This window comes from Thamnophis elegans, chromosome 16 (assembly GCF_009769535.1).
Source record: "Thamnophis elegans isolate rThaEle1 chromosome 16, rThaEle1.pri, whole genome shotgun sequence".
NCBI lineage: Eukaryota > Metazoa > Chordata > Lepidosauria > Squamata > Colubridae > Thamnophis > Thamnophis elegans.
Genome location: NC_045556.1, coordinates 16,179,637 through 16,194,565, shown reverse-complemented (window position 1 = coordinate 16,194,565; position 14,929 = coordinate 16,179,637). Strand labels below are relative to the sequence as shown.

General features: G+C 45.0%; 1 protein-coding gene across 2 annotated transcripts in view; it reads right to left on the bottom strand.

Annotated features, from left to right (window-relative positions):
* The window catches only part of PCSK6 (proprotein convertase subtilisin/kexin type 6), a 126,814-nt gene that overhangs the window by 64,958 nt on the left and 46,927 nt on the right, over positions 1-14,929 (bottom strand). For both annotated transcript variants that reach the window (XM_032232645.1, XM_032232644.1), the window contains exons 5-6: positions 12,168-12,244; positions 6,343-6,431 (exon numbers count right to left, since the gene is read on the bottom strand). In XM_032232645.1, the coding sequence (XP_032088536.1) occupies positions 6,343-6,431; positions 12,168-12,244 (166 nt within the window). The remainder of the gene's footprint in view (positions 1-6,342; positions 6,432-12,167; positions 12,245-14,929) is intronic.

Genomic DNA, 14,929 nt, shown 5'->3' with positions numbered 1-14,929 from the left:
TTTGAGTGAACTACCCCCACTCACCCTACTCACTAGATGGTAAAGAGGGGAATCTGACAAGGAGAAGAAATAATTTCTTCCTTCTCCTTTCACTTCCATGGGGTGGATTAAATTCAGAACACCCTATCTTCTTTATTTCCCTTTCTCTAAAACAGCCCTCCAATATCTAAAGGTCATGTTTACATTGCACACTAAATCTAGATTTATTGAACCATTGTTGACATCCTAATTGGGTTGGGCTTAAAAGCACAGTAACAAGGCAGGGTAGCTATCTCGTGCAAGAGATTGATTGATTATGTGCTACGAAGTTGTTGTCAATTCTCAGCAACCACATAGATAAATTTTCCCCAGGATGATTTCAACCCAGTCTGGTTTTTCGTGGTGCGCTCATCACCACTGTAAGTGTACTATATTAAATAAATACATTCATCGGATTATATGCAGGGCATATAATCTCCTGGGGCCTCAGGTTGGAAATCTGTATCATAAATCATCGTTTACAAATCACACAAAATGTTAAACCATAAGCAAGAACCCGTTTGGGATTAGAACACTGTTAGCCGTTTTTTTTTTTTTTTTTAAACAAAGGACATATAAGGAGAGAAACATGTTCTCTGGGAGCAAATGTATGGGGCAAGTAGAACCCTAATTACAGGTATTTAGAACAGTTCATTTAGCAATTGTTCAAAGATACACAACAGTGAAAAAAAGTGACTTACAACTGGTCCTCATGTATACATGAGCCATGGTGGCGCAGTGGTTAGAAGGCAGTACTGCAGGCTAATTCTGCCGACCGGCAGCAGTTTGATTCTCATTGGCTCAACGTTGACTCAGCCTTCCCTCCTTCCGAGGTGGGTAAAATGAGGACCAAAATTGTTGGGGACAATATGGGGACCATGTAAACTGCTTAGAGAGGGATGTAAAGCACTGTGGAACGGTATATAGGTCTAAGGGCTATTGCTATCTGACTGTTGTAACATACCCATGGTCATGTGATTAAAATTCCTATGTAGCATGTATTTATAATGGCTGCAGAATCCCAGGGTCACGTCCTCGCCATTTCAACCTTCCATCAAAATTAATGGGGGAAGCTGGATTCACTTAGCAACCACACTGATTTAACAACTGTAATGATTCACTTAACAACCACAGAAAAAAAGGTCACAAAATTGGGTGTCTCTCATTGAACTGTCTTGCTTAGCAACGTAAATTCTGCTCCAAAGTGTATTCTGACTTTTTTTAATCCCTCCTTTGCAGACATATTTGCCATTAACTGAACACCCCAGTAGCTAGGAGCAGACCTTACCACTCCGGTCAAACCTTTCAGCCAAACTGACGGGGGGAATCGATAGATGATCAGGGGAGAAGTTAAGGTTTAAAAAAAGAAAATGGAAAAGAGAAGGGATAAATCAGCCATTTCCCACAGTGTAAGCCATAAAAACTTCTGATGGCTCGCAGCTTTCAAGAGATGGGGAAAACAGGAACGATGGATGAGTATCCTCTCTGTGTTTATTGAATGGTAAATGTACTTGCTCTTGGCAAAAAGGAACAGCAGAACACAACACAAAGAGGAAGTCGAGGAAAGGGCGGAAAGTTTTTTAAAAAAAATGAGATTGGAGCTTTGGGAGCGCGATGGACAGGGCTCGCCCCCAAGCAGAGTCCAGTTCTCAACACTTGGGTTTCCAGGGAATCTCTTTTAGCACAAGTGTGAGAACTTCATAGAATAGCAATAGCAATAGCAGTTAGACTTATATACCGCTTCATAGGGCTTTCAGCCCTCTCTAAGCGGTTTACAGAGTCAGCATATTGCCCCCACAGTCTGGGTCCTCATTTTACCCACCTTGGAAGGATGGAAGGCTGAATCAACCCTGAGCCGGTGAGATTTGAACCGCTGAACTGCAGCTAACAGTCAGCTGAAGTGGCTGCAGTACTGCACCCTAACCACTGCGCCACCTCGGAGTAGAAGGCTCCTTACACCTGCTCTGACCTAGGCTTCCCGAGAGCATGAAGCAAACTTCTGGTCCCGACAAAAAACCCTTTTATTAGTTTACTGTGAATTCTGCTCATTCACATCCAGTCTTTCAAGGGAAGATTTACAGTCACAGACCTTATCGCGCTTGGAGAGCTGCTAGGCCGTTATCTGCAAAACTTGGCAAGGAGTCTTGAAGAGTCACGAGCCAATTAAGCGAACTAATTGTCTCCTGCAAACTCGACTCCCCTTTCGCTCCTCTTTTATTCCTTCTGGGAGGGGCCCTTCAGCATCCACTTGTGGCCTTACTCCCAAGTCAAGCCCTGTTGTTTAGCTGTTCCCTTCGTCTGGCAACTCTGCGCATGCGCACACTGGGAACAGGCTCCAGCTGTTCGTCTGCCCCTCTGATGTCTGACTCCGAAGGCAGCTGATAACTGTCAGACGGCCCTGGCTCCCTCTCTGCCTCTGACACAGAGCCCTCATCAGAGCCTTCCCCAGACTCCACGACTGGCCCACTTTTTTTCCCCAACCTCCTCACTGTCCGAATCTGCTGTCAGCTCCGCTGGCTGCTGGCGGCCCACAATAACACCTGTCCCAAACAAGGGTGATCTCTGTCAGTTAAGATAAGGCCGGCTTGAATGTTTGGTTACTCTTGACACCTACAAAGACAGCAATCCCACAAGGGATTCCCTGATTAGGCAGGCCAACACAGGCCTTTCAACCACAGCCAGATTTATGGCAGCCTCAGCTTGCACAGATTAAACTTTAAAGCGTTGCTCTCAGTCAGACAAAATGGAGCTATTGGCTGCACCGGCTGAGGTCGCCATAAATCTGTTAGTCTTTAAGGAGCTTAGAGCTTGACCAGGGATAAAGGTAGGCTGGCATCCATAGATGAATCCCAAGGGGACCTCTCATTTGCCATAGCTACGAAACCCGCATGTTTTTGAGGATGACCACTTAAAAGGGCAGATCTCTTTGTAGAAGATGTCAGAAGAGGAAGGGTCTCAGACCACAGATCTCAGAATGGGTGTCCCTTGGGCAAACCACAAAAGCAATGAAAACAAGCATAAAGGTAAAGATTCCCCTTGCACATATGGGCTAGTCATTCCTGACTCTAGAGGGCGGAGCTCATCTCCGTTTCAAAGCCGAAGAGCCAGCGCTGTCCGAAAACGTCTCCGTGGTCACGTGGCCAGCATGACTAAATGCCGAAGGAGCATGGAACGCTGTTCCCTTCCCACCAAAGGTGGTGCCTATTTTTCTACTTGCATTTTTACATGCTTTCGAACTGCTAGGTTGGCAGAAGCTGGGACAAGTAACGGGAGCTCACTTCGTTATGCAGTGCTAGGGATTCGAACCGCTGAACTGCCCATCTTTCTGATCGACAAGCTCAGCACCTTAGCCACTGAGCCACCGTGTCCCTTAAGAGATTTACAGAGTCAGAATCTTGCCCCCAATAATCTGAGTACTCATTTTACTGACTTCGGAAGGATGCAATGCTGAGTCAATCTTGAGCCAGTGAGAATTGAACTGTTGGCAGTCGGCAGAATTAGCCTGCAATACTGCATTCTAACCACTGGGCCACAGCGGCTCTTCTGAAATAATTTTCAGTTGCTGCAAAACTTCCTAAAACAAGACGGTTCTGAATGGCAGGACACAAATATCTTCTATTCAATGGGTCAGAGGAGCCTCGTCTGTCACCAGGGACAGGGCGAAGCCTATTACTCTGTTCAACAAAGAACAGACACTTTCAAGAACAAGAACACAAGGTCAATTCATGTGTGACTTGCGCCAAGCATCGGAGCTGCTTTAGCGGGAGGAAAATCCCAGACTAACTTGTGGAATTATCTAGACGGAGAAAAAGAATGCAGAGAATGTAAACATGCTACTGTACCAATAAAGGAGACTATTTGTAGCTCAGGGTTGGAATGAGGGGTCCTTGGTGTTCGTTGAGCTCGGTTGTTTTCTTGCTACTAGCGCCAATGTTACTTGGTTTGGGTAATGAAATATCCTCAAGAAAACCACCAAGTTCAGAGAGCACCAAGGACCCGACAGTCCTCCTCCTCCTCCTCTCCGCACACCCCATTCTCTTCTAACACTGATGGCAGGGATGGGCTTCAAAAACTTTAGCAAGGGGTTCTGTGCCGGGTTGCTGGGTGGACATAGCCATGGTGGCCGTGGCCTAGTCAGCCACCTGTACCAAGGCTGGGGTGGGGGAGGTGTTTTTGCCCTCCCTGGGCTCTGGAAGCCTTTGTCGAGCCTCCGGGAGGGCAAAAATGGCATCCCCAGGCTACAGAGGCCCTCTGGAACTGTTTCTGGCCCTCCCAAACTTCCCATAGGCCCATTTTTTGTCATCCCTGAAGAAGTCTGGACCGACAGATGAGGCGACAGACCCCTGAGGTAACAGGAACGGCTTTTATTGAACAGAACCACTCACAAAGGTAACTATGTACAATTCAGCACCCTGCTCTGCTAGACAGCTATTTATACGGGAGCTGTCAAGCAGAGCAGCCAATAGTAATAGAGCCCGCTTCCAGCCTGGCGCATCTTAGCCAATAGGCACAAGCCTTTGGTTGTCGGGCTGTCAGTCGTATGTCAAGGACTTGTGGCCGGTCATAAGTCGAGGACTTAAGACTGGTTGGAAGTCGAGGACATTACAGTCCCCACCCGCGAGCCTCCATGAGTGCCCTGCCCTTACCTGCATCCAAAACAGGCCATGCGGGGACTCCTGGGAGGTGGCGGGATGGGATGGGCGGGGCCAGCTAGGAGTGGGAATTGGGGATTCTCTGAACTGCAGAGGTTCTCCCGAATCCCTGCGAGTCCCCAGAGCCCACCTCTGACTGATGGTGTCATCCAGTTGCCTAATGAAACATCCGCAAGAAACCCACCAAGCTCAGAGAGCATCAAGGACCCCCCAGTCCTCCTCCTCCTCTTTGCACACCCCGTTGCCTTCTGATGGCGCTATCTAGTTGGGTAATGAAAGATCCTCAAGAAAACCATCAAGCTCAGAGATCCCCTCACATGCTACAATCTCCAACAGATACGGTAAGTGAGAAAAGGCAGCAGAAGGCCTCCCTTCATAAGCTCCATGCAGAAAAAGGAGGCAATGCCTTTGAAGTATGATTGGATATAAAATTCCTTGGCATTTCTTCCACCCATTCAGAGCCCATCAGCTGCCCAATGTAGCCTATGTACAATAAAGAAATACTTCCTAAGCAGTCGTCCTGTTCTCTGGAGGGAATCGGACATCAATTGCATTTTGTAAGATTTTGTGAATGGCAGCCAAGCTAAATATTTGATATTTGACCTCCGTGTGTAAGCCTGGATTTGACTCGGTATATAAAACAGTGATAATAGTGCTCCTTTCTGAGGGCTAAACAGACATGTGTATAGAAATGAAGGGACATTTTCTTTCTCTCTAAACTAGAAATTTACCTCTTGTAGACTATGTCACCAGTAAATATCACTGGAGTTTTATCTTAAATAAAATAGGAGGAAGCAGAAGGAATTGTCTAGTGGGTTATAAAATTGGGGAAGAGAGAGGAGGTATAGACAGAGAACAAAAATACTGGATATTCCTATATTTGCTGTATATTTCCAGGCTGGTTTAGCAAAAATTGTAAAAGATAACTCTGCTAAACAACTAATTCCCACATCACTGTCAAACTATTTACTAAGACTGTATTACTATTCTTCTCATCCTTCCTATTACCTACCTTCTCCCACTTATGACTGCAACCATGTTGCTTGTATCTTTACAATTTATATTGTTCTGTTGTTTCCTAGTATGATTTGATTGCCTATTAGTAACCTATGACTATCACTAAGTGTTGTATCTTAAGATTCTTTATGAATGTATTTTATTTTTCTTTATGTACAATGAAAGCATATGCATCAAAGACAAATTTCTTGTGTGTCCAATCACACTTGGCCAATAAAGAATTCTATTCTATTCTATTCTGTTCTATCCTATCCTATCCTATCCTATCCTATCCTATCCTACCCTACCCTACCCTACCCTACCCTACCCTACCCTACCCTACCCTACTCCATCCTATCCCATCCCATCCCATTGTTTGTGGAACTCCCAAATAATAAGACAGGGTCAAAGAGGTAGATGGTGAGACAAATATATAGTACAGTAATGGGAATCCTTGAAACAGTAACATTTTCAACTGCTTTCATAAAACAGACTTCTACAAAGAACAATGGCTGGCAAATATATGTGTGTGTGTGTGTGTGTGTGTGTGTGTGTGTGTGTGTGTGTGTGTGTATGTACCTCTCAAGTTCAGCAGATTCGCTTTGAAACAAGATGGGCAGGAAATAAATTTAATTAATAAGTAATAAATAAATATTGCAAGAACCCTCTTTCTCACCTCCAATTCTCGCATTGTATGCAATGCCCACAATGCAGATGGAATTGTTTGCCGATGCTGCCACTTCGCCAGCACAGCGGGTGCCATGCCTAGGAACAGAATTCACAGAAAGATTTTAGAATTCAGTAGAAAACCTTATACACATTGGAAGTGGAGAGAGAGGGAGAGGGTGGGGTAGAGAGGGAGACACAGAGAGTGGGAGGAAGAGAGAGGAAGGGAGGCAGACAGAGAGAGAGGGAGGGATGGAGGGAGAAAATGAATGAATTAATTAATTAATTAATTTGTCTATGAAGATTCTCAGTCATCTGGGCCATGGTGCAAAAGCAAAGGTGCTTTTTCAAGAGGCAACTGGGCTTTCTGGTTTTTCTTTGAAGGCATTTCGCTTCTCACCCAAGAAGCTTCTTCAGCTCTGAAGAAGAATGAGCTGAAGAAGCTTCTTGGATGAGAAGCGAAATGTCATCAAAGAAAAACCAGAAAGTCCAGTTGAAAAAAGCACAGTTGGGACAGAAAGAGAGAATGGGAGAATTGACTAAAGAATTGACTAAAACTTGCCCATCAGAGTAGTTCTCCTGTTGTTCCCTGCGAACCTTATTTGGGATGGGGAATGCAGGACAAGAAACAGCCTGTTATTTCATCTCTGAGGCATTGGGGTCGTGTTCATTCAAGGCATGCTAAGGCTGCAAATGCCCCCCACCCCCATTCTTAAAAAGAAGCCTGAATTTGTCTTAATGGGCTCATCGTTCACTTGGCATGATTATTGATTTTAATAATACATCTAACACACATTTAGCTCCAGACTATATTCCTTCGCCCTTGAAATCCTCCTAAATATGTAATGCAAAATTCAATTCCATGCCTATAGAAGATGGCATGGAAGGTAGCCTGGATCTTTCAATGTTTACCTTTCTTAGGTGCAAAGAATCATGTATTTAGTTTGGGATATGTGCGCCCTATGATCCTGACTTTTCAGGTAGTCCAATCAAGGCAGACAATCAGGACTCTGGAGAAACTAGTTTTCAATTGTCCTGTTGGTAAAGTAACTTTGCTGTGGTTTACCAAATTAACTTAATCAGTTTGGTTCATAGAACACAAAGAGACACATTGGGTGTCAAGCTAAAGAAACCAGGAACTGGAGTTGATTTCAAAACATTTAAGGAACTTTTTTTCAGCGAAAAAGATAAAGGTAAAGGTTCCCCTCACACATATGTGCTAGTCGTTCCCAACTCTAGGGGGCAGTGCTCCACTCCATTTCAAAACCGAAGAGCCAGCACTGTCTGAAGACGTCTCTGAGGTCATGTGGCTGGCGTGACTAAATGGCGAAGGCCCATGGAACAGAAATAGAAAAGGTGGTTCCTATTTTTCTACTTGCATTTTTGTGTGCTTTCGAACTGCTAGGTTGGCAAAAGTTGGGACAAGTAACGGGAGCTCACTACGTTACGTGGGGCTAGGGATTTAAACCGCTGAACTGCCAACCTTTCTGATTGACAAGCTCAGTGTCTTAACCACTGCGCCACCGCGTCCCTACATATACACGAAAATCTGGTCTACTAAAGGATCAAGTCAAATGGGCACTAGATAAGGGTGAGTGGAATTCACAATTGACCCTTATCAATGGTGGGGAGGCAGATTTAGGTCTCTTGTTAGGTTGTTGGTTTGAGCTCCGAGCTTGTCAATTGGGTTGCAAATGTTTTGTCACCATTCAAGGTGACATCGTCAGTGCGTTTTGAGTTGTGCTCGTCTGTCAGAACACAGGTCTTCAGATACCTTTTTATGAGATGCAAATTGGTCTGAATGTTGCTTGTTCGGATATTTCTGAGTCATTTTGGGTCTCTTGTGGCTGCACATTGATTCCAAATTGATGACATATTTAACCTCGCCCTCCAGCTCAGCCTGCTCATCTACATTGAGGCTCTCACGATGTGCCGTGCTACAATGTTTGGGTTGTGGGTGCTAGCTAAATGCAGCAACCCTGGAGTCTGATTCAGAGCTACTTTTCATTACCACAGCAGGTATGATAAATAATGCTAGACAGAGGTAAAGTAAATTTTGGATGAGCAAAGGCACTCTATGCAAATCAATGACAAGCACGTCCAGGGAATTACTGAGGTACGTTTCTGCCTTCTGGCAGTCATTAAAGTGGAACGCCTCCATGGCAGCCTGTTTTCGGAAAAGTTTCAAAACTGCATCTAAGTTTTTTGACAATTAATCCCCTCAATTAATGAAGTGCTCAGAGGATTACTATCATTAGAAAGAGAGAAAGGCTGATCTTAGAAAGAGAGCATTTGTAGCAAGCTGAGTCCCGCAAGTCTGGAGGAATATATTTGCAGGCCAGCCAAACAGCTGCAGAATTCAACACAAACTAACACCATCCCATCCCATCCCAATCCAGCCTAGGGAATTGCCGCGATACACTTTATTAAGCAACTGTAGCATCTTATTTCTGATTGCAGGCCAAACTATGGTTAATGAGGCTCAACTATAGTTTGGCTGGATGCCCTGACTGAAAACTATTGTTCCAATGGCTGATTTGCCTCCAGAATTGCTTTTAAGAAATAGAAATGCAAAGGAGAGAGAGAGAGAGAGAGAGAGAGAGAGAGAGAGAGGGAGGGAGGGAGGGAGGGAGGGAGGGAGGGAGGGAGGGAGGGAGAGGGAGGGAGGGAGGGAGGGAGGGAAGGAGGGAGGGAGGGAGGGGGAGGGAGGGAGGGAGGGAGAGGGAGGGAGGGAGGGAGGGAGGGAGGGAGAGAGAGAGAGAGAGGGAGGGAGGGAGGGAGGGAGGGAGGAGAGAGAGAGAGAGAGAGAGACAGAGGGAGGGAGAGAGAGAGAGAGAGAGAGAGAGAGAGAGAGAGATGCCAATTCTCGTAAGGTCTTTTCCACATACCATTCAGAGGTGGGTTCCTACCAGTTCGCACCAGTTCGGTAGAACCGGTTCGTCAAATCTACCGAACTGGTTAGAAGAGGTTCCACCAGTGGACCCGGAAAGCAGGCCACACCTACAGAAGAGGTTCCAAAATTTTTTGAAACCCACCACTGGCAAGGATCTTGTAACTTGATAGCTTTAAGACCTGCATGCTTCAATGCCAGAGTTTCTGAATAGCTACTTGGACCAACCTAAGTACTAATTCATAATTTCATATCTGGTCACATGGGCGGCAAGCCACTCCCATCTGGTCACATGGGTGGCAAGCCACTCCCACAAAGGAGGCCACACCCACAGAGTAGGTTCCAACAATTTTTGAAACCCACCACTGATACCATTGTATCGTCTTGTAGGAGAGTAGCAGAGACTGAGCTGCTAAACAGGTAGTCCCAAAGGTGCTCTTTCAAATGGCAACTGGACTTGGTTTTCCTTGAAGACGTTTCGCTTCTCATCCAAGAAGCTTCTTCAGTTCTGACTGAATGGCAAAGGATGGAAGGATTTATATTCCTTGCAGTCATCTAGTCTTTAGCATTCTGTCTGAGAGTCAACGACTCTCAGAAAGAGTGCTAATGACAAGATGACTGCAAGGAATATAAATCCTTCCATCTTCCATCATTCAGTCAGAACCGAAGAAACCTCTTGGATGAGGAATGAAACGTCTTCAAGGAAAAACAAAGTCCAGTTGCCTCTTGAAAAAGCACCTTCGGGACAGCCATGACCTGGATGACTGAGAATCACCATAGACATGTTGCTAAATATGTATTTTTGTGGCTGGTTATGGCCCAGAGAGCAGGTAATTTTCACGTATGGGCGAGCCCATTCCCAGAACCCGATTCACATTCTAAATGTGCCCACTGATGCCCAAAACGCGATGCCTTTGTGTGCATTCCTATTTGAAAGTCTGAGAAGTTTGCAAGTAGTCACTAAATAAAGACTCCCTGTGTGCCCCATTACTTCTGTTCCTTCCACTGTCTTTCTTTCTTGTGTCTACTTTCAGACGGCAAGCCAGGGGTGAAATGCCATCGGTAGTCAAAAAAAAAAAAAAAAGGTAAAAAGAAGTTTTTAAAAAGTTCTGCCCATCAGCTGTGCAACAATCAGTTTAGCCGCGCAATTTATATTAAATCCAAATCGTGCGGCACAGCTGTTCTCCCCCCCCTCACTGTGCTACTTACTTTTGCAGACTCAGTAAAGGCTTCTTAGCGCCTGCAGTGCGCCTGCACGCGAAGAGAACATTTGGCGTGCATGTGAACGAGTAAGAGACTCAGTGGTGGGATTCAAATAATTTAACAACTGGTTCTCTGCCCTAATGACTATCTGGGTAGGTGGGGCTCGGTGGTCATGTGACTGGGTGGGCTTGGTCAACTCAAGGTCACTCAGGTCAATGGGCGCTTCGCCTTAGCTGTTACAATGTAATAAGGGTTAACCGGAGAGACAGTTTCTGTAAGCAGGGCAATAAAGATTAGGCTAGAATGTTTCCTTCCTGCCTTCCTTACAGGATTAGCCCTGTAAAGTGGGAAAAAAACAAAAGGAGATTTCTTCCAACAATCGGTTCTCTGAACTACTTAGAAAGTTACCGACCGGTTATCCCGAATAGGTGTGAACTGGCTGAATCCGACTACTGAACAGACTACAGAGCATTTCACCCCTGCCATGCTTCAAGCCCCTTAAGGGCTAAATTGTGATCTTCCTTCTTTAGACAGCACAACTAGCATTATTTAATGCTAGATCGTACCTGAAACTGATTCCCTAATTAGTTTAGACCCAAACCTAAGAATAGGATTATCACCTTTTTTCTGGTAACGGAGTATGAGAACTTTAATGGAACAGTTCAACATACAAGAGCTGCAATCCGTGAGAAGAAAGAAATCTCTTGCTCAATTCACAGCTGTTAAAAGCTAATGAGCCTTGCTTAAAATATATAATATAATGCTGTGTTTCTCTGAAAATAAGACAGGGTCTTATTTTCTTTTGCCCCCCAAAATAAGTGCTTGGCCTTATTTTCAGGGAGGTCTTATTATTTTTAAGGTGCAGGAGGCGGTGAGCGTGGTCACCTCATGGCTGCTGCTGTGTGGCAATATTTCTGGGGAGGTTTATTTTCGGGGAGGGCTTATTTTAGTGCATGCAATCAAAAGCCCGATTGGGCGTATTATCTGGGGAGGTCTTATTTTCGGGGAAACAGGGTAGCAACCTGAAACCAATTGACTTGCCCCTTTCTCCATTTTTCCTCCCCAGGTTCTTGTAAAAATCTTACATTAGCTAAAACTTTCAGCTTGGAAAGCCACATAGGGCCCCATGGCTGCGCCATGCAAAACAGATTTAAAATTATCTCCTTTGCATTCTCCCACCCACTCACCCTTTAGCCAAATTTGGAATTTTCCTTTTACGCATAAAACTCTCCCTTTGAATGAGGCTTTTGAATGCGGGTTATTTAGGGGCATAGTAGCCAGCTATTTTTCAGGCTGATAGGCAACTATTTCACTAGGTAAAGGTAAAAGTTCCCAGCATTCCTGACTGTAGGGGGCGTCATCTCCATTTCAAAGCCGAAGAGCCAGCACTGTCCAAAGACATCTCCATGGTCATGTGGCCAGCATGACTAAATACTGAAGGTGCACAGAATGCTGTTCCCTTCCCACCAAAGGTGGTCCCTATTTTTCTACTTGCATTTTTACATGCTTTCGAACTGCTAGGTTAGCAGCAGCTGTGACAAGTAACGGGAGCTCACTCCATTGCATGACGCTAGGGATTCAAACTGCTGCATTACCGACCTTTCTGATCAACATCTTAGCCACTGAGCCCAACCAATGCTTCACTAGCTAACTACAAAAACAGAGGCATAAAGTAAAAGGCAGCCCAATTCCATTCTTAATGGGGAGTGGTAGGAGAGAGAGAGAGAAAAAATGGAACACACTTATTTTCATTGCTTGGATCATAGCGCGGAGTTGGATCTTCATCATTTCCATTGACATCATAGCTTGCGTGGGGGTCCTAAGGGAGGAAAAAGAAATAACCTAAAGCACAGCCAAAAAGTAAATCAGAAACAAGACACAAGGAGCAGTGGATGGAGACCAAATGAGATCTAACCTAGAACGGAGGAGAAACTGCCTAACAGCAAGAACAATTAACTAATGGAATGGTTTGCCTTCAGAAGTTGTGGGTGCTTCATCAATGGAGTTTTTTAAGAGATTGGACGAACATTTGTCTGGAATGATCTCCTGCTTAAGCTGGGAATTTTTATTTATTTTTACTTATTTGATTTGTCAATCATTTACAAAGTAATAGGTATAACACATGAGTATGAATGAAATGGGTACGAATCAATGGGGATAATAGTACAGGGATGGTAGGCATACTGGTGCACTTATGCACACCCCCTTACAGACCTCTGAGGAATGGGGTGCGGTCAACAGTAGCCAGTCTAAGGGTGAAGCTGTGGGGCATGGAAGATATAACAACAGAGTCAGGTAGTGCATTCCAGGCATTGACCACTCTGTTGCTGAAATCATATTTTCTGTAATCAAGTTTGGAGCGGTTTACATTGAGTTTGTATCTGTTGTGTGCTGTTGCATTATTGCGGTTGAAGTTGAAGAAGTCATTGACCGGTAGACATTGTAGCAGATAATTTTGTGTACTACACTTAAGTACGACAATAGGCGGCGTAGTTCTAGGTTTTCCAAGCCCAAAATTTCAAGCCTGGTGGTGTAGGGTATTCTATTGTGAGCAGAGGAGTGTAGTACTCTTCTCATGAAATACTTCTGGACTCTCTCAATTGTATTAATTTCCAATATACAATGTGGATTCCGGACAGATGAGCTGTATTCAAGAATTGGTCTAGCAAAGGTTTTGTATGCCCTAGTTAGCAATACAATATTACTGGAGGAGAAGCTTCGTAAGATTAGGTTAACAATTCATAATGCCTTCTTGGTGATGCCGTTACAGTGAGCTCTAGCACTTAAATTGTTTGCTATGAGTCCTCCAAGATCCTTGACAGAGTGAACTTGACAGAGTTGGATGAGAAGACCTCCAAGCTCCCTTCCAACTCAGTTATTCTGTAGAAGCTCTTTTTCACTCTGCTTATACTCATGTTCTTCTTCCAAAGATCTCAGAAGGTTTTTACAGGATTCCCATCTCTGCATCAAGACTTGTTCAGACTAGCTACACTAGATTACTTAAAAACAAGCTTTGCTGCATCCAACAGGACGAGTCATTCTCTGGCTTGCTTATTTACTGGTTCAAAGCCGTTTGCAAAAAAAGAAAACGGATTTCTTGAGCTGAAAGAAGCTCTCAGAGAAGTTCACCGCTCTCGAATATCCAAGCTAAAAGAACCACACAAGAGATGTGTGTAGTGCTGGAAACGAAAGCAGCCTAAGTCCTTTGGGGATGGCATGGACCTTCTCTCTTAGCTGGTCATCAGTTCCTTGAAATAATGGTGCTTTTTCCAAGACTTGCAGCTGTCCAGGCTCAGGAAAATACTTGTTTCAGATGCATTACAGAGGTAACCAGTGGCTGTGTGCTGTATTGCTGTTCTGTTGCATCCCCTTAACTCAAACAAGAATGTACAGAAAGCAGAGCTCATATCAGATCCAAGGCACTTTGGATTGCTTTGCATCCAAAAATTGCCTCCCTCTATACCAGGGGTGCCAAACTCGATTTCCTTTGAGGGCCGCATCAGGGTTGTGTTTGACCTTGGAGGGAGGGGGGGAAGGGCATGGTGGGTGTGACCATGGTGGGCATGGCCAGCTCGACATTACTCAGGTCGAGGATGATGATGCCTCTGGTGGTCCGAACGGCCTGCCAACGAAAATGGGCTCCTGAGCACCATTTTCGGCTGCGAAAGCCTCCTGAAATCCTCTGCCAGGGAAAATGGAGCTTGGGAGGGCCGCCGTGGCGCAGTAGTTAGAGTGCAGTACTGCAGGCTATTCCTGCTGACTCCTGGCTGACTGCAATTTGGCAGTTCGCATCTCAACAGGCTCAAGGTTGACTCAGCCTTCCATCCTTCCTAGGTGGGTAAAAGGAGGACCCAGATTGTTGGGAGGCTGACTCTGTAAACCGCTTAGAGAGGGCTGTAAAGCACTATAAAGTGGTGTATAAGTCTAAGTGCTATTGCTATTGCAGAGGCACTGCGGGCCGTTCCTTTGCTGTTTCCAGGGCGGCCCTGTGAGCCACATCTAGGCACCCCATGGGCCAGATCTGGCCCCCAGGCCTTTAGTTTGATACCCCTGCTCTACACAACATTCAAGAAAAAAGAAAGATGGACAAAAGACAAGAGAGTAAAACTGCAAACTTAGGTACTCCTAAAGCAATTGTTCTAACACCCCCCTTGTTATGGGAATTCAGTTGCAGACTAGGTGACAGAAGTGCTGGGTCCTGGGTGAGAGCCTGCTTCATTTCTCCCACTCTCATGAAGACTACCAGAATATTCTGGAGACAGAGAAAATCCATGATGATGATGATGATGATGATGATGATGATGATGATGATGGGATGCAGTATGAGCCCAGCAGCTTGGTAGAATAAACTTTTGGTCCCGGTGAACAACTCAAGATTGAATCCTGTGATACTATCCAAGGACTACGTATATTTATCTTCATTCACTACCAGAATAACTGCCTTGATTTTTTTTCTGCTGAGATAATGCAAAGTCAGCTGGCATCATAGAATCAAGATCACGCG